The 20,626-nt window shown below is 37.5% G+C and overlaps 1 protein-coding gene across 1 annotated transcript; it reads left to right on the top strand.

Annotated features, from left to right (window-relative positions):
* The first annotated feature begins 369 nt into the window (after positions 1-369).
* Positions 370-5,728, top strand: LOC143534719 (putative F-box/FBD/LRR-repeat protein At3g23955). Its single transcript, XM_077029145.1, has 5 exons — positions 370-596; positions 1,079-1,154; positions 1,278-1,445; positions 1,509-1,586; positions 5,564-5,728. The coding sequence occupies exons 1-5, from the start codon at positions 370-372 to the stop codon at positions 5,726-5,728; spliced, it is 714 nt and encodes a 237-aa protein (XP_076885260.1).
* The last annotated feature ends 14,898 nt before the right edge of the window (positions 5,729-20,626 follow it).

Genomic DNA, 20,626 nt, shown 5'->3' with positions numbered 1-20,626 from the left:
TTGTTAAGTAGCTCTAGTTTATCTTTTTTGGATTTGTGAGTTTTTGGAAGTAAACGAAACTCTTTGGTTAAACGGATGCAGTCTTTAACGTCATCCAGCTACACTTTAATGCATGATTGTACAATTGGGAAATTAGGACGTCTAGGGTTTGTAATAATGCTACTGCAATTTTTCATTTATTCATTTTAATGTGTACTCATGACTTGCTTGCTTATATGTTGATTCACAGTAGCATTCTAAACAAATCAAGCCCTGTTTGTTAACTTTTCATCATCAACTTTTAGTTACATATCATCCCTAGTTAGTTTCGTGCAAATATGGAATTTTGTTTATGTTTATGATGATTAATATATTTCATTTTTTAGAATAATGGAACCGATTCACGGGAGACATAAGTTTGCACCAGAAGATTTTATTAGCCGCGTGCCAGATAACGTGGTAACAAATATTCTGGATCGATTGCCATTACAAGACGCAGTGAGGACTGATGTCTTATCAACAACATGGAGGTTTAAGTGGACTATGCTTAGCCAACTCGTATTTGATTTTGACTTCTTTGAGTATTTATCAAAAACAAATACTAAAAATGATCACAAGTGAGAATTATAATTTATAGGCTTCTTCTTCATCTTGGAGGAGCGATTACAAAGTTTGTCCTATCTAACCACAAAGTAGATGTTGAAGATGAAGATATCCGTCATTGGATTTTGTTGTTGTCCAGAAAACGAATTAAGGACCTCACTCTTGAGATTTATAAAAGAGCACAATATAAGTTACGTGTCCATCTTTTCTCTTGTTTGGAGTTGAAACATTTGACACTTACTCAATGTTGCCTCCATCCTCCTCCTAATTTTCATTGGTTTCCAAATCTATTGAGCTTAGATATATATCTCCATTTTGAAAAAATTAGCAGTGACTCTTGGGAGTTTATTTCCAAGTGTCCGTTACTTGAGTTCTTAAAAGTGGATTGCGATCCTTTTTCAGCCAAACTAAAACTAGCAGAAATTGCAAAACTTCAAAATCTCAAAATACTATATTTATATCTGTGTGATCTTGACACTATGAATAATTTTCATAGTGCCGGTACAACCTTTGAGCTTCTGGGTTCTCTTCCAAAACTTCAAGAGCTTAAGTTGAGTTTTACAGGCTGCAGGGTAATTAATGCTAACTTGTGTCTTTGAAGTTTACTTTACGGAAACAAAAGTCTCATTTTTTCTTGATCTGATAACTACAAAGAAATAGTATTTGATATAATCTAATAACATCTTTTCTTGTAGTTGACGGAAGGTGATGCTAAATGGAGGTTCTCTACCGCCTTTTCCAGCCTCAAGGCTCTTACATTAGCACACATATGTTTAGACGATGGTATGAATTTATCATGTGCTTTTGAATTGATTAGGAGCTGCCCGAATCTGCAGACTCTTAAAATCACATCAGATAACCGGGTATGTATCATACTGCTCGTCTTATAAATTCTTAAATAGTTTTGTATTTGAAATTGAATACAGGTTATTCTTTCAGTATGCTTGCCCGCCTCCACCGGTAGACTACAATACAACGGAGCAGTTGCAGCTAAGAACTGTGAGGTTTAAATATTGGAATGGTTCAGATAATGAAGTATATTTGTTAAAGTATTTACTTGCATGCTCCCCTTTGTTAAAAAAAAATTCCTATTTGTCCCTGCTCGCGCAATGAACAGATTACGTCAGATGAAAAGTTGAAGTTCGCTAGCAAGGTGCTGAAGCTGCGTCAAGCTTTCCCTGTAGTTGATATCGATCTATCCTAATTTAGTTGTTTTAAACTTTCCTTTTATTCCTTTATATTTGTATGAATATATGACCTTGTTGTGCTTTGAATAACTGGTGAAGCCTTGAGTTAACTAAGTGAAACTTGTTTTTTAATTATGATTTTGAACTTATCGGTAATTAGTTAAGGCTTTTCATATGCATTTAGTTTATAGGTATTGAGTATGCATAATCATAGGTAGGTTAAAATCATCATGTGAATATTTAAATTTCACACACTTATCAGCTTTTGGATGTTTTCACTTGATGTTCGTTATGCTGATGGATATAGTTAGAATTATGGGCTCGCTCAATATGGAATGTAAGGCTTGCTTATCCAGTTGAGTGCGTATGCTTTGGGAACAAGTTTTAACGTCCCAAATCCGGGTACTAAAAGTAGAAATCTTGTAGTAAATATCTCAGTCTTGTAACCAAATCTTTTCAAATCCGGTCATAAATGTAGCTCGATTACACCGATCATATTTCAAATCCGGTCGTGCATGTAGAGCCTTGTTACACTGACCAAGTGAAGCATATTCATGTGTTATTATTGTTCTAGTTCTTTGTTCATCATTTTATTAGCAATAATGTGGTGCATTTTGGGTAAATAAGCACTTCCGGTTTATCTTCTATAAAAATATACGGATTTTTTGAAGTAACATAAACTCTTCGGATAAACAGCTGCAGTCTTTAACGTTATCCGGTGAGACTTTAATGCATGACTGTACAAAAGAATTTAAGAATCATTTGCTAAATTACCACTGCCAATTATATCGACATATGAACTAGATATGGTAAAGGGGGTAATACATTCTTGGGTTGTAATAATTCTTCAACACTTTGGTATGCTGTAAAAGTCATACTTTGATAGGCTATGATCAGTGGTATGTAAAATGTAAATTGCAGTTAGCAGAAAATAATATAGCTGCCAAATAATATAAAATTTTGATGGGTCAATACTCAAGTAAAACAAGCTTGGTAATGTAATTTTCACACTAACCAGCCACAAAATATAAATTTGACGGATTGACAGTCGCATGGTATATTGTTTGTCGCTTACAAATTTCCGAGGACTAAATGAAACACTCCAACCTAAATAAACATATATAAATGTTAAATGGAGGGATTTTACCGAATATGTTACTGGACGGATTTTACCTAGGTATTCACTTTTGAAGTAGATGAACAAAAGTGAGTGTGAATTCTAGGTGTGTTCTTTGTAGGTTTGAGAAAGAGAACAAGGAGTTTGAAGGATTCTCTTCAAGTGCTTGGAACTCCATTCTGGACATCATCTTCTTTTATTCTTGAGGAATATGATCATTGATAAGTTTTCTTAAATTAATGTAAATTCAATGGTTCGATGATATGGTTATGGATGAAATTTATATGATTAAAGTAGGAAGAGATTATGTAGATTAGTTTTAAAGACTTAAAGTTTCATAAGTCGTGTTTTGTATGAGATTGGAATGAATTTTGGTTTAAGCAGTCAAGCAAATGAATTGCTGCACTATATGCACGATCGTGTCATAAATGGCACGGTTAGACCGTGTTTGTGGAAATGCCCTTTCGTTATGAAGCACGTATGATACTAAGTTTATTTATGTAAGAAGTCTTTTTAATAATACAATTCAATAATTTGTAAAAGTTATTTTTTGTCAACTAAAGTGATTTAGTCGACCAAAGGGCAATGCCCCAGCGGTAGTGGTGAGAATTGGATGTTGGTTCAGGCCCCTAATGAACACACACACAGCAAATGAAGGAAGTTTGAGAATATATGAACAAGGAAGTTTGAGAATGCTTTCTATTATAATATCAAATGAAGGTACTTCATTCATTAAACAAATAGGCTATTTATAGCCTTACAAATAACAAACGTGTGAAACAAAAAAAAAACAATAAAATCTTAAACTTTATCAACTACTTGCATGAAAACAGGAACTAACATACAAGTTGGAAAACCCACGACCAACTTTCACTACTCCTTCAAACTCGGTCAGCAACACATAAATCGGTCAAACACAAGACTCAATCAATAATATAATATGACCCGTTTGCTATTCAGTGACCCGGTTAAACAAAACCGGTGCCCGACTTGATTCGTACTCGACCCATAATATCAAGATTATACCCAACATTGGATGTATTCCCCACCCAAAATGGCGGGGGTTCGAACCTCCAAACGAGGCGATGGACGGAGTAAAGATTTAAAAAATTTGATTTAGTAGACTTATTAGAACTTTTGAAAGCTTTAAAGGGCTTCTAGTTAAAGTAATGTAGGTTAACTCCGTCAGTGTTACTTCATCTTCGTCACATCCTCGCTGGAAAAGCATATTAAGATTTCTAAGACTTTTGAACACGTCGTCACTCGTCATATGATTAAAAAATCGCTAGTACGTTGTGGGTTTGTGACTAGCGGAAAACAAGGTGAGTCTGAGTCTGGCTGATTTAAAAGAAATATTCAAAGGTATCCTCAAAAGGTTTTTGGACCTAGGGGTATCTAATATATGCTTAATAGTATTCGAATGCATAAAATGCAGATGAAAAAAAATTTACACTTATTTTATACTTCGTCAAGAAAGTTAATAGGTATGCTAAGATAACCTTGCTTTTATGTTAGGTCCGCTAACTGAATCAAATGAACATGGAAACTAGAGATACGTGGTGATTGTTTAAAGCAAGGTGACGAAAGTAATAAGTCTCGATAGGTGGACAATATGGTCTAGCCGACGATGACGTGGCTTGCTAGACTGCTAGAGGGTTCAACATGTTTGCTTTCCAGACGCAATGAACTCGTGGGATATGTTAATTCAAAATGTAGAAATCAAGTTCTCAATGTTTTCATATTTAAAATGTTAACATGTGCTTTATCGTTTGGGTTCTATTTTAATGGTCCACTTTCACTAATCATACATGATTTTCGAGATCGCCTGCCATTGGTGTCTTTACTAAGTTATTTTCTCTTTTGTTTTCTACAAGGTTGCGTAATTAGCGCTTGCTAGCATACCCTTTCCCATCCGTCATGTTTCTCATTATATATGGTGCGTAAACATATATCCTTTATATGTTAATTGCTCTGCTATCAAAATGTTTACAAAACCAGTATAACATTTTTCACATATTATATAACAATATGGCGTACCATGATACTTGGACATGTTATGTTGTCCTTACAAAATATAATTTCTTTTGTCTTTTACGCATCAACTTTTACTTTTTGTTACATATTTTTCCCACAATCTATTCACCCATTACAAGCTTCTTCTAGCTAGAAGTCTAGAACCATCATACACAACCATCCAAAAAGATGACACCATTAATAAACCCTTTCAAAACCTTATCAACTTCACCTGCTAACTCCACACCAACCAAAGGTATCAAGTCCTATATGACGTCACCATGCACCCATGTAGGTTCCGTGTTTTGTCCCTGATTATGTAATTCAGGGTGGGTGAACGACTAACCTGGCCCGACACCCAATAGGCCTGAATTTTTTTATTTAATATTAAAGTTATGTTGTTTTAAAAAAAATGTATTCTTAATGTTTAAACCCAATTACTCAACTCATGTAGGGCGTAAATATCTTTTTCGTGTCCGGCCCAAAAAATATTAACGATTCTCGGAGACGGCCATGATGTAATCACTGACATATTATTTCCGGTGATTGTGTTAAACCATGGTGGCGGTTTTGTTCTTTACGGCCCCGACAACACGAATTACGATGGACTATGCTGTAGGTTTGCATGTTTGATTCCTGCTATTGTTGTTTCGATTGGTTATAGGTTGACTCTGGAACCCCCATACAGTCTGAAGATGGGATTAATGCTCTTAAGTTTCTTGACGATGATAAAAAACACGAATACTTGCCGAAGAATGCGGATATGAGAAGTTGTTTTGTAGCCGGAGACAGTTTCGGTGGCAACATATCGCCCTTCATGTTTGTGTAATATGACCCGACCCTATTTAACCCGACCCTAAATATATTTTGTTTTATTGCAAATTTTTATTTGACCCTACCCTATTTGACCCGACTAGATCGGCTAACCAAACCAAAAGGTAATTATATACTGATTTGACCCAACCCAAACGGCCGAACGGGACCGAAAAAGATTTATATAACTGTGTAACGACCCAAAAATTTTCCGACCCCTAAGAAAATTTTATGTGTTCGCCACTGATTGGGCCTTGTAGCATGAGTTTATTTTTAACATTTATTTGTTGTACATTAAGGTGATTGGACCGATGGCATTGCAACCGCTCTTCAGGGTATTGCTAACACCGAAACAAACATATGCCTATTGAAATATGTTCAAGCCGCTTTCGGCTTTGTCCGACAAAGAATGGGATGTTAGGATTAGTGAAGGCCTTTGGGCCGGGTTCGTTGGTTGACAATTAGAAGACAAAAGGGGGTGGCCCGTTTAATTATGGAGGATGGCCCATTTGACGTTTTCGTGGTCCCTAAGTCAATTAACCTAATTGTTCTCTATATATATCATGGTCATGTATTGTAATTTTTGTATCGTGCTTAATAAAAATACCCTAGTTGTAGCCCGTGGACGTAGGTCGCCTTGACCGAACCACTTAAAATCTCGTGTCTCTTATTTATTGCTTTCGTTTGTGCGTGTGTGTTTGTGTTTCCGCTGCATACCGACTCTATTTAATACCTAACAAGTGGTATCAGAGCAGGAGGTTCGTTAAATACACGAGGTGCACTGAGACGAGAGCGAGATTATCTTCGGTTTTGTAAGTCCTGTTCGTAAACTCTTGAAAGCTAATATTTGATAGTTGATTGGCACGGCATTTGAGAAGAAGATTTGGGCATTGATTTATTGGTTAAAGGTGCTTCATATTATTTTTTGTTCTTTTGTCGTGATATGCAAGAAAAAAAAAGAGCCACATAAAACAAAATAGGGCTTTTTTGTTTTGTTTTTGGTTTGTGGCCTGTGGTGTCCCGAAGTAAACAAAAGAAAATAGAAGTTGTAGTTTTTCTTCTTGGTCAAAGGGATTAGGGTTTAACAACCCTTGAAGCCGTAGTATCTTCTCTGCCTATCAGAAAATTTGTGTCGTCGTCGTTCGTTTTTTTTAACCGGAATTTCGCCGCCGCTATTTACAAGATACTGCGTATTAGGTCGTATGTTTTACGACTGTAATCAAAGAGGAAGCAATGTGGTTGTTTCTTGTTGTCGGACTAGAATCGAAGGTTGGGTGTTCAAGATTAGGTTTGTTGTTCGGGTTTGCTTTGATTGTGCGGGTCGGGTATTTGTTGATAGGAGTTTCGGGGTGCAAGAAATGTTTTGGGTTTTGGATTAGAGTTTTGTTTATTAGTTTTTTCTCTGTTTTCGATGTCTGAAGATGGGAAGGTTCGAATCGAAAATTTTGACGGGGCTGATTTTGCATGGTTGAAGATGCAAATAGAGACGTTACTTGGGGAACATGATTTGGATATGGTATTGGAGGAAAAGCCGGATAAAATGGATAAAGCCGAAGAAGCAATTTGGAACTCAAAGGACAAGAATGCTAGAGGTAAAATTACATTGGCTTTGACGAGGAGCGTTGCATTTAATATTATGAAAGAATCCACGGCTCATGGTATGATGACAGCTCTGTCAAATATGTATGAAAAACCGTCTGCAGCCAATAAGTTGTTCTTGATGAGGGAATTGTTTATGACAAGGATGCACGAGGGAAGTTCAGTCACGGGTCACATTAATTATTTCAACTCAATTATGTCAAGGTTAGCTTCTGTGGGCATGAAGTTGGATAATGAGACTCAAGCTGTTATATTGTTATCTTCTTTGCCTGATAGTTGGTTTGGAACTATAACGGCCATTACTAGTTCAGCGGTTGCCGATGGTTTGACATTTGAGGGGGTCCGAGACATTGTGTTGGGTGAAGATGTTCGCCGGAAAAGCAAGAGTGGCGGTTCATCTTCTGGTATGTTTTATGCTGGCAGGGGAGGGAAAATAACAAGAGCAGTGGGATTCGGGGGAGGAGTTCGTCTAGAACTCGGAAGAATATGAAGTGCCGGAGGTGTAATGAAGTTGGACATGTTAAGAGTGATTGTCCTAACAGATTACAGGGAAAGGCTGCTGAGGTGAACACTGCTGAACAGGTTAATGAAGGCGTCAGTGATGATGAGGCATTATTTTGTAGTTTTGATAGCATAGTGGACTCTTGGGTCATGGATTCCGGATCTTCTTTTCACACTACGCACAGCGGGGAGACGATGGTGAATCTAAAGGTCGGTAACTTTGGGAAGGTACGTATTGCTAATGGTGATGTTCTTAATGTTACGGGCATGGGGGATGTTAATTTGGTAACTCCATTGGGAACCGTTTGGAACTTGAAGAATGTTAGGGTTATTCCATCGTTGAAGAGAAGGCTTATCTCTGTTAGTCAACTGGATGAACTAGGCATGGAAGTAAAGTTTGGTGGAGGTAAATGGAAGGTAACTAAAGGTAGTCTGGTTATTGCTCGTGGAAACAGGTGTGGTTCATTATACATGGTGCAGGTGCCTATTGAGGGAAGTATGACCGTCCCTCAAAACAAAGTTGGGTTCGCTGAGTCGAATAGGCAGAATAAGGTTCAATTTGCAAGAGTGTGGCCTGGTGCCAAGGTGATTCAAGCTAAGCGGGGTCGGAGGTCTAAAACAGGTAAGAGGTTTGGTGACAGTGGGAGCGCGGGTTGTCATCCGGGAACAGTTACAAAACAACGTTGGGTTTTGAAGACCATTATTCCGATTGATAAAATCTCTCCTGGGGAACTCTTGCTGAAAGAAGAGAGTGGTAGTGGTTCTCGGGTTATCTCTGGATCTGGTGGCCCTTCAGGTACTTGATGTTGAAGAGGGTGCTGCAACTAGGTGGTAAGTCTTAGCTTGTTTATGGGAACTGGAAGCTTGGAAGACTTGTTAATAAAGATTACTGATATTACTGATGATTGGGTTGCTTTGTACTTGAATGGTGGGCTAGAGTTTATCGCAAGGCCTTCAAGTGGGAGATTGTTAGGATTAGTGAAGGCCTTTGGGCCGGGTTCGTTGGTTAACAATTAGAAGACAAAAGGGGGTGGCCCGTTTAATTATGGAGGATGGCCCATTTGACGTTTTCGTGGTCCCTAAGTCATTTAACCTAATTGTTCTCTATGTATATCATGGTTATGTATTGTAATCTTTGTATCGTGCTTAATAAAAATACCCTAGTTGCAGCCCGTGGACGTAGGTCGCCTCGACCGAACCACGTAGAATCTCGTGTCTCTTATTTATTGCTTTCGTTTGTGCGTGTGTGTTTGTGTTTCCGCTGCGTACCGACTCTGTTTAATACCTAACATGGGATAAGGAAAATATGGTTAGCAACGTGAGCGGGCCGAGAGCTGAGGACATATCTGAGTTGGACGTTCCGACAGGCCAGCCGTGATATCCTTCAGGACTAGTAAAGGAAAGTGCTACAAGTGGTTGAAGAAGTCAGGGAAAGAGGTATTCTTGGAGGAGTATGAATACATTTACAGAATCAAATGAATCCACACACGTTATATTTGTTACAAACTTTGTTCACAAGCAGATGAATACATTTTCACAATAGATGGATATAAACTAGGGATGGCAAATGTGACATATTGGGTTGAATGAGTTGTAATAAAATGTATATGATGGGTCAAACTAAAAAAAAAAGTAAATGATTGAAACAGGTCAAAACGGGTTGGCATTTATCAAAGGTTTTTACTTTTACTTTTTTAGGTTTTGATATAAATTTCGAGTTATAATATTTTAGTTATTTTTTTGAATTTTTAGTGAGGGGTTTTTGAAATCTCAACCCATTTTGACCCATTTCAAAAACCCCCCTTCATTAAAAAAAATAAAAAAATAATTAAAATATCATAACTCGAAATATAAATCAAAAACTAAAATAGTAAAAGTACTAAAAAGTTTATGCGTTTTTCTCGTTTCATAAATAAATAAAATAATTAAAAAAACTCGAGAAATGTCAACCCGTTTTGACATGTTTTAATCATTTTTTTAGTTTAACCCATTATATACATTTTGTTACAATCCATTCAACCCAATGGGTCACATTTGTCACTCCTAATATAAACACGCAACATGCAAATTAATATTTTATAAAAATATGTTTAATCTTATTTGTTCCATTATATTTTTAAACAATTGATGACAAAATGATGATGGACCACTAATTTATTGTAAGTTTAAACATTTAGAATTCTTATAAACATTAGGGATTGTATCCAAAAATTTTAAAGATCAGGAATCAAATTTTTATTTACTTTTTAACTAATAAAATTTAGTCCTATAATTAACTTATAGTTATTTAAAATATATAAAAATAGCAAATCCAAAATATATCCCCAATACGTCCCCTCAAGCTAGAAGTACAGAGTATTGGGTAGCTTGTAACAAAGTAGCATACCAAAGTAGGGGTGTGCAAAGAGGTCGTGCTCGCGAGATCTTATGCTGATCCGCTTAGTGGTACTTTCAGGACCTGGGACTAGACCCTATTGTAAATTGGTATGTCTTACCAAGTTTATGTAAAGAAAATGATCAGACCCGACCCGGACGCGTTTAATGGTATTCTTAGGACAAAAAAACGACACAGGTATAATCCATGTCAGGTCTCGTGATTCTTACCCGGTTTGTACTCACCCTTAAACCAAGTAGTTAAGACCAAGAGGCCCTTGATAGTTGACAAGAGATGTGGATTAGAGAGCACATAATCACCAATGCGAGAGATAAAGTATTATGTTGCGAACATACCAACATCAAATGGCATTGAAATCGAACATACCAATGCAATGACCCAAAATGCGAAGAATCCGGATGTTATGAGACCCATAATCGCATATCACGATATAATGAAGCCCGGACCGAGATAAGTCATTAAGTTCATTACAAACTCCTCTCGGGTTGTTGAAGTTGGTGTGGCCCTTTGACCTGTGGAGCCATGGGTGTATTCTGGGCCTGAGCTGATGAGTTGTGGTTGGAATCCGTTGGGACGTTGAGAGCTATTGGCTCAACAGTTAAAGGCTTATGTTGGTCCGTTGTTGAGATGCACAAAATACCTGAACTCGGAATCGGACCCCGGGTTTTACTACCCGACCCTACTTGTAGGGTACAGATAGAAAGTATGCATTTCAATACCAAAACCCGTACTCGGAACCGAACCCGATTTATATCCGGTAATACCCGAAAACCGGAACCGGCTCCATACCCAGAACTAGGTTTTTCCAATACCCGAAATACCTGAAAATAACCCCACAAAAGTGCAACCCTTAAAAAAATCAATATGTATCGGGAAAATAAGGTTTTTTTCAATACCCGGAAACAGTATATTCAAATACCCGGTTTTATACCTGACCTGAACCCGGTGCATAGGGTATGGTTTTTAGAAACGATACCCGGACCCGACCCGGGTATTGCCATACCTGATTTTCCTATCCCCGTCATACATGAACCCTGATTCTATACCCAGACCATGTATTAGGAAAAAAAACCCGATTTGTGCACCTCTCGTCTGTTGAAAGGAGTTTCCCCAGTAGAAATTAAAACCTGTGGGTAGAGGTGCACAAATCGGGCTTTTCAAATACCCGGGTCCGGGTATGGAACCGGGTTCAGGTATGACCGGGTATTGGAAAATCAGGTATTGGTAATACCCGGGTCGAGTTCGGGTCCGGGTAATGTCTTTAAAAACCATACCCTATGCATCGGGTTCGGGTCGGGTATAAAACCGGGTATTTCAATACCTTATTTTTGGGTATTGTTAAAACCCTATTTTCGGGGATTTTTTTGGCTTTTTTCCGGGTATAGATTGGATTTTTTAAAAGGTTACACTTTTTATGGGTATTTTTCGGGTATACATCGCGTATTTGAAATACCCGGTTTCGGGTATTGGAAAAACCCGGTTCCTGGTATGGAACCGGTTCGGGTTTTCGGGTATTGCCGGGTACAAATCGGTTCCGGTTCCGGTTCCGGTTCGGGTTTTACTCCTGAAATGCATACCCAATCCGTACCCTACGGGTAGGGTCGGGTACGGGATCAGGTATTAAAACCCCAGGCATTAAAAAAACCAGTTCCGAGTTTTTATTTCGCGTTTGATTCCGGGTTCGGGTTTTTTGTGCACCTCTCCATGTGGGTCATGACACATATCCATGTAAAATCCAATGAGGCAGTAGGGATTGGGCCGCTGAAATATGCTCGGTCCAAAAGAGATTGGACCTGAACGTTTATCCGGTTGGCCAAACTGCCACGTTGGAGTCTTTGGTTCCAATATCTTGTTTCTTATTTCCATTTTATCAACACTAGGGGTTTTTTAAATAAAATTGTTGATTCCAATTTATTTTTCAAATTGTCACTTCATTGTTATAAGTTATAACTTATAACTTGTAAGGGGGATGTTGGCCACGTGCACGAGTGTTGGATCAAAGGTGGAATTATTGCATACTTGTACATACCAATTAACGTGTTCAATTATCCATTGCAAACTTGTAATAGATTTGATGTACTATGATGTTCCAATGTCTTGAGGATGGTTACAAACTAGTGTTTTGACAAATAAAAATTCTCATTGTTGATTTAATGGATACAAAACTAGTGATGCTCTAGATCTACAGTTGTGTGGCGGTTGTTTATGACGACTCTGGACTACCTCCAAATCAACCGTTGTACGTGGCAAGAAAAAAAGATATAAGTATGATCTAGGTTAAAAATCTAGTTATTACACCATGTTAAAATTGAAACGAAGAAAAAACTAAATATATGAATAATGTTTTTCTTTCACCAAACATCGCTAATGCTTATATCTCTCTTCTCCCCCTCTCATATATAAAATCTGCTAGTATCTCCCACATACAATAACTTATCTCTTCCGCATATCTCCTCCATGTTAGAAGCTTATCCTCTATCCTTGATACGTATTCCTTGATTCGAAAATCATATGGCTATCTTTTATTTATTCCGCTATTCATTTTCTTGGTTGAAATTTTTTATAAAAGTTACGTTTAAAAGAACATGTGTTTGTCAAGTAGCATGTGTAGAAATGCAACATGTGCAAGCATATGCTAACTTTATCATCACGTGAGCAACTTGCCTAATTTTAGTATCACTCATCCACTTTGTATAATGATCTTGACAGCCTCCCACCTGCCTAATTCCCAAAATAGTATTCGAAAATCTAATTAGCATGTTTATATGATGGGAATCATGTTTATATGATGGGAATCGAAACGCCTTTAAACGATAATCTATTCACGTGGTGATGATAGACACTTTTATCCAAAAAATTACGTAACAAGCTTCAAAAACATATATATTTAAATAACATCATGTGCAATTTCTTATTAGTTGTATTTACCGAATTAAACAAGGAATCTTGCATGTTAATGGTATGGTCACGAGGAAATCGATATCTAGACGAGTCTCTGCAAATTTTTATTTTAAAGAGGCGCACCACGTTCACTATTAAACAAAAATGGAAATTTGGATCTTGATAACATTAGTACCATGTCCTTTTGGTTGATACCGACGAGTCATTGCGTGTTTGTTTATCAACTTGAAGTAAGTTTAGGTATATGTTTTTGTCAATTGTGTATCTACTTAAGACACATTTTTCATTCACAATATGCATCCCTTCAACCTAGCTTTCATCTTAGAAACAACAAAGTTATCAAACTCTATTGTTTTGCATATAGCCATGGTGTCATTAACAGATGATTTTGAAGACCTGCTAGAAAACATGGAATTAGATGAAGGGTTGCTTAGAGATTTAATTGAAATTATGAACGATGATGATGACATGGATCAAACCTCGATGATGGATATAGATGTGCTACCCATCAATGAAAACAACGATGACTCGCCTTATTTATTTTTCGATCAACCTCAACTACTTTTTGATCATGACAAGCAAATGCAAGATCTTGATAATTGGGTTAGCCAAAATATTGTTGAAATGGCTAGCACTTTTCCAGGATTAACGTTTGAGAACGAGATGATGTCGTTCTGGCATGTGGAGGATCCGGACGAAGAGGATTTGGTTGATGATATTGCTTATGTTGAGTTGTGGGAGCAATAAGAATCAAAGAGCCATGTTCTTTAAGTACTATGTGATGTTGCAGTTTGGTCGTTTAAAAGGTTTAACCAACTTTTATAAGAAATTATTAAAAATATGTAAGCATTATTATTGAAAGATTTGTTTAAAATTTTATGATTTACTTAATAAAGTGTTATCTTTTAAAAGTTGACCATATACATATAATTAAAATGGTTTAGATTTGATTATATTTTTTAACAACAATAAGCTTGCATTAATATAAACGTGTCACTACCAACAAGATGGTAGTAGAGACTGTAGAGATAATACCCAAATTACATGCACACTCACTTTGTTAACTAAAGAGATGAAATATAAAAAATTAGAATAAAACAACTAAAACCAATCTAACTCTATTCTTTACCCAAAGAAACTCGAGCAACTTAATTCTTCAACAAGTTTGGGAGTCGGGCTGGGTTTATTGAAAACTAAAATCATTTCGGCCTCTCCAAAGGCACCAACAAGTGGTGAGGATTATCATTTGCAACAATTTGCACATCGGGCTACTGCTTTGCATAATCTTGTGAAGTTCCGTAATATCCCTAACTGAGAAATCAAACATAGGGGGAAAAATTTTATCCAAGTTACACTAAATTTACAAATGTTCTGTTGTCTCCGGTAGTTCACACCACAGACAAAATTTTAATCATTTCCGTTCTTCGCACAAAAACATTTCTCTTTAAAGGAATCCTATTATTCCAAGAGAATTATATATCGATGTTATAAGCCACCGGTTTGTCAAGTTTGTCATGGATTAATTTGGCCATGAAATTGTCATTGCTTTCACCCACCCATGACTAACTCTGGGGTCGGAAATAGCCAAATGGAGCAGTTGTTTGCTTTGCTCGTGTTGTTTTCATGGATTGTTTGTCATTGATGCTCTTTCACCAAGGTGACAAAATTTTGAAATGAAAACATTATTTTTAAAATTGTTTAATTTCTTTTTTAATTACCTTCGGTAGCAAGCATAGATGCTATCATGCTAACATATTGGTATACTACAATTACCGAATTACAACTAATTTGATTCGAAGTAATACATAGAGGTGTACAAAAAACCCGTACCCGGAACCGGACCCGAAAAAATACCCGGAACCAGTTTTTTTTTATACCTGGGTATTCTATACCCGAAACCGGAACCGACCCTACCCGTAGGGTATGGATAGGGTATGCATTTTTAGGTCAATACCCGTACCCGGACCCGTACCCAATTTATACCTGTAAATACCCAGACCCGGTCATACCCTATACCCGATACCCGATACCAATTTTCTAATACCCGAAATAATACATGAGTTTTTATAGTATATTTTAATGTTTACTTCACAACTTTTATGTTTAAGTTTTTGTAATATGCATATTACTAAGTAAATAATTTGTAATTAAGTGGATTTATGGTTTTTGTAATATCATTTAATTATTTTTATAAATTACAAAGCAAATTTAAATTTTAAACAAATTAAAAAATGTATAAAAAATTACAAATTCAAAACCGGGTATTAATACCCGGTCGTACCCGGTTCCAATACCCGAACCCGATCATATCCTACCCGGGTATATAGGGTTGAGTTTTTCTCCTCAATACCCTACCCGAACCCTACCTGGTTTCTCTCAATACCCGATTTTCTAATACCCGATCATACCCGAAACCGATTCCATACCCGAACACGGTATTAGAAAAACCCCGATTTGTGCACCTCACTAATACATTCAAAGAAAAATGTCAAGACTTTAGCCCTCACATTAGAACGGGCCCAAAAGGTATTGGGCCAATGGCCGGGCCCAGAGGGTATTTGCTAACTCTCAATGGTCAAAATCGTTTCTTTTAGAAAATATTATTCCGGAAGAAAAGTCACCTCTTTATAAAATTCTAATCTTCATTTACGCCATCTTTAACCTTCTTTTAAAATATCTTTCAAGAAGAAATGTAGTCCACTAGTTGATTCTTATCGGAAATCAGGCCCAAGAAAATAAACATGAACGCGAAATTTTAATCTCAACCAAGATCGGCTATTTTCGTTTAATATATTCTTGACACTTACACACAAATACACACTAATAATCATATATGTATACTAATTAACTTTCTAAAGATGTGATAACTCAAACTCATACTTTCTAGATATTGAAACTAATAAGATAAACATGCAAATAAACAAACTTAATAACGATAACTTTAAACCTTCAAACTATTAATTAAATACTGATTAATTAAACTCTTTCACTTAGCCCCTTCATCTTTATCTTTTAACTCATTTTAAGATTTAACTTTCAATAGCTCTTAGATACCTGATTACCAAACATGACACCTTACGGTTGTTAGGATTTGAGAAAGTTTTAGGCCGGGTTTAAGTTTGGGTTCAAATTGGTGACAAGGAGCTAGAACAAGAGCTCTGGTCCACATTTGTTTCTTATTCATTAAGTTGTTAACACTAGTTTATAGAATATATACCTTGTTATGTAATTGTATTTCTTGGTTATGAGATAATAAGAAAATCTTAGTTAGGTTTCCTATTGAGACCGAACCACGAATCCACGATGTTCCTAACAACACTCTCATCCATCCTTTACGTATCAACCTATCATCCGTGTAAGATGTAAAAAAGGAGGAACGTGTATCAAGAGATGTCAAGCACCAAAAGTACCTCGACTTGTAAACGAGTCATTTAAACGACTAATAAAATCACCCATACGTAAAACTTAAATCGACGCTTCGACTTGTGCCGACCAAATAACATACCTTTTACTAAAAAAACATTTACTTAAAATCAGTTAAAAAGTTTAGTATCATTTCTATTGTTTTGTACATGTCTCTCAATATATGTGTTATCTTTTCAGTACTGGTGTAATGCAAAACACCAAAGCTTTAAAAGTATAGTGTAACCGGCGTCCTCGACTCGATCCACGCTCTGATTGCTTCTAGCCTACGCCTATAGAAAATCTCCTCCAAACCTGTACCTATCCACCATTTACTATTTATTTCTTTATATATTTTTATCCTTTTTAACCCCTTTGGCTAATCGCTGGCTGTAAAGTTAAGAAGTTACCATCTACTTCTTCAACTTGATTTGAGGTTTTTCAGGCCATACAGTAGTCATTACTTTCATTATGTATTTATTTTAAATAGTATTTTCGTTAATTGTTTTATACGCATGCAAAAGGCATCCGTAGTGGTTTTACTAATAAATGAAAAATGTCTCGTCATGTCTCTGTCATGTAAATATATCACATTTTCTATTAAAGTGACTCACCATTTACTTTTTAATCCTTAACTACTTTTTTTTAACGACAAGAAGCTAGGACAAAACCAAACAATTTCCGTAGTTGCATTGCCAGTATCAAAGCATCACCAAGTACAACGCAAATGCTTCGGCTAGGAGATTCGGTTTCATTAACCCGGGACAATTAACTTTAGGGGGGGTGTGGAACTAACGATTGGTTAAAGTGATTCAGGTAGGGAGGGTACACCACCACCGACAAATCTGTTTCAATGATGTAGCTTTTTTTCTAATTGGCTGTCTAGTTTGAGTTGCTCAGGTTACACACTTAACGCCCTAAGCTAGTATACGTGATACACTAATGACTAAACTCCAACGTGTAATGTAAATACCATAGGAAATTATGGATGTTTGGAACCCATCATCTGAGTTATTAAGATGTTTGACCAATTCGGAAACTCCATTCCTAAACGGAATTTTTTTTAAGGTTTACGATTTAAATGACAACGAGGTAAAAATGTCTTAACCGTTCTTACATAACATAATCATTAAATTTAACAAAAGGTTAGCAGCTAGCTGTCTATCAATCCTATTAAAATATTTATTCAACACATATTAGACAATAAATACAATGGGATACATTTCGTAGGTGTTCAAGAAACCAAAAAGGCCTCGATTTCTAGAGGTCTTATTGCAAAGTTTTGGGGGAGTGATGTGGAATCCCGATCTGTTTCGATGTGGAATCCCGATCTGTTTTCGGTGACCCACGTCTCAACAAACCGGAATTTTATTCTTACAATGGGTTCTATTAAGGGGATTGACGCTACATGTTGTATTGTCAATGTATACGCCTCGAATGATCCGGTCTTAAGACGAAATTTATGGAGTCTTCTGGTTAATCTTATGGGTGAGTTCGACGGGCTTTGGATTTTTCTTGGAGATTTTAATGATGTTAGGCACCCTGATGAACGGTTTAACTCGGTTTTTGATCCAAACAGCGCGTTGGCGTTTAATAATTTCATTAGCTGTGCGGGCCTTGAAGAGTATTCTATGGGGGGGAGAGAAGGTTTACGTATATGTCAGACGATGGTAATAAGCTAAGCAAACTCGATAGGTTCCTTGTCAACGAGACCGTAATGAATCTGTGGCCGGACGCATCTCTTAAAGTGTTCCCAAGACTGCTTTCGGATCATTGCCCTCTTGTTCTGGTCACGTCGGGTGTTCATTTCGGGCCTGCCCCTTTTCGATTCTATAACTCGTGGCTCGGTGAAACTTCTTTAGATGTTATCGTAGCCTTGGTCTTCTCTGAAGGTGTGGGAGATCTAAAACCTGATTTTGCTTTACCCTTCATCCTTAAGAAACTCAAAGATAGGATTATGTGTTGGAGATCCCAAATTAAAGAGACTGAAGAGCTAGAGTATAATAATGCGGTCTCCTCTATTTCATCACTGGAAAAGATGGCGGACAGAAGACGATTAACCGATGACGAAAAGTCGTTAAGGGTGGAGTGTAAGAGATTAATTTTCATCCGGGAACAAAAGAAAAATAGAGACATGCAGCAGAGAGCTAAAATAAATTGGGTTTCTAAAGGTGATGATAACACAGCTTTTTTCCATGGAGTAGTTAACTGTCGAAAAGCGAGGAATAGAATTAACGGCCTCCAGTTGAAGGGGGAGTGGGTCTCGGATCCTATCGTCCTAAAATTGGATGCCGCCTCGTGTTTTGGTGATTTTTTTAAGGAACCAATTCCCTCCAGGCATTTAATTGATAATATCGGTTTTCAGGAGTTAGATATGCAAAGTATCTCGTCTCTTATCATTAATTTTAGTGATGAAGAGATTAAGAGAGCGGTGTGGGGTTGTGGAGGTGAAAAATCTCCCGGGCCTGATGGGTTTTCATTCGAGTTCATCAGACATTACTGGTCATATTTTAGCCCGTTGTTTTTGGACTTCTTTGCCCACTTTCACAAGCACGGGTCCATCCCGAAAAGTGGTGGGTCGTCTTTCATGGCCCTCATTCCCAAGAAGAGGGACCCTCAACATTGGGGAGATTTTAGACCGATTTCTCTAATTGGGGTAATTCATAAGGTGGTTAGTAAAGTCCTCCTTAATCGTTTAAAACCTTATTTGGTTAAACTTGTCTCCACGGTTCAAACTGCCTTCGTGGAAGGAAGACATATTCTCGATGGTCCGCTTGTTCTTAACGAAGTCGTGTCGTGGGGTAAAAAATGTGGGAAACAGATCATGATTTTTAAAGTTGACTTTGAAAAGGCCTATGACTCGTTGAATTGGAAAAGTCTACTATCTGTTATGACCCATATGGGATTTCCGTGTAGGTGGAAGAACTGGATTCTTGGAATTCTCTTCTCGTGTAAGGCCTCGGTTCTCCTTAATGGATCGCCATCACCTGAGTTCGTTCTTGGTAGAGGACTTAGGCAGGGGGACCATATTTGGTGGTGGCGTCTAAAAAATCAAGGGGACCATATTTGGGCTTCAACTATTCTTGCCCTTCACGGAAACGCTTGGTGGTTTAAGACGGTCCCGGTTAAAAAATCGCTGGGAGGCGTTTGGAAAACCATTGCTTCACTTGATAAGGAGTTTTCTAAGTACGGGATAGATACTCATTCCTCTTTTCGGTGTTCAGTGGGCTCGGGGGGAAAGGGATACTTCTGGTTAGATAATTGGACTGGAGTAGGCTTATTATGTGACATTTGCCCTGGGATGTTCAGGTTGGTGAGTGCAAAAAAGGCTAAGGTTAGGGAATGTTTGGAAGTCAATGGGTTGACAGTTAATTGGAGATGGAGATGGAGATGGAGATGGAGATGGAAAAGAAACCCTTCCACTGATGTTGAAAGGGCTGAGCTAGTCCATCTCTCAACCCTATTAGATTCTCAATTGGTTTCTAATGGCGAAGATAGGTGGCAATGGAGAAACGGGCCCGGAAATTGTTTTGAAGTTAAGACAATTCGGTCTGATTTAGAGGCTGCTAAGGGTTCTTCATTTCCGGTTTATTCGTTTCTTTGGGTTCGTTTGGTCCCTAAGAAGGTTCTTTACTTCGTTTGGCGGGCGATTGAAGGGAGAATTCCTACCAAAGTGGCCTTAGCGCTGCGAGGAGTTAATTTTGGGAACCTTTCGTGTATCTCTTGTGGTGAGCACGAAGACGCTGACCATTTATTAGTGAATTGCCAATTTGCGAGGTCGGTTTGGGTTCAACTTTGTATTTGGGTGAAATTACCGGTTAACGGGCTTTTTGAGGATTAAATTCCTTAGCTGGACATGTAATCCAAAAAGAAAAGAGGTGTTGATGGTGACAGTTTTTGCTACTTTGTGGAGACTTTGGTTATTTAGAAATGAAGGTATTTTCTCCGGAAGGATCGCGTCAAGCGTCAACGTATTGGATGATATCAAAGAACTAGCCTTCCTGTGGATAACTAGTCGCTCTAAATTTTCCATTGTGGAGGTCTGAGATGTCTTTAGAAAGCAATGAAAGGGTAGGGTAATTGTGGTTTTGGTGTTTGGAGTCTTGTCCAGCCCCT

The sequence above is a fragment of the Bidens hawaiensis genome, unplaced genomic scaffold (assembly GCF_021521415.1).
Source record: "Bidens hawaiensis isolate Kalapana, Puna unplaced genomic scaffold, B.hawaiensis_p1.1 tig00010302_1, whole genome shotgun sequence".
In the NCBI taxonomy this organism is placed as follows: domain Eukaryota; kingdom Viridiplantae; phylum Streptophyta; class Magnoliopsida; order Asterales; family Asteraceae; genus Bidens; species Bidens hawaiensis.
Note: the sequence above shows the minus strand (reverse complement) of the source record. Positions and strands in the feature narration are given on the sequence as shown.

Excerpts from the sequence above, each read along its gene's own strand:
- LOC143534719 (XM_077029145.1), top strand. The coding sequence starts at position 370 with ATGGAACCGATTCACGGGAGACATAAGTTTGCACCAGAAGATTTTATT. Across the intron at positions 597-1,078 it reads AATACTAAAAATGATCACAA|TGCCGGTACAACCTTTGAGC; the intron begins GTGAGAATTATA and ends TAATTTTCATAG. Across the intron at positions 1,446-1,508 it reads AAATCACATCAGATAACCGG|GTTATTCTTTCAGTATGCTT; the intron begins GTATGTATCATA and ends AATTGAATACAG.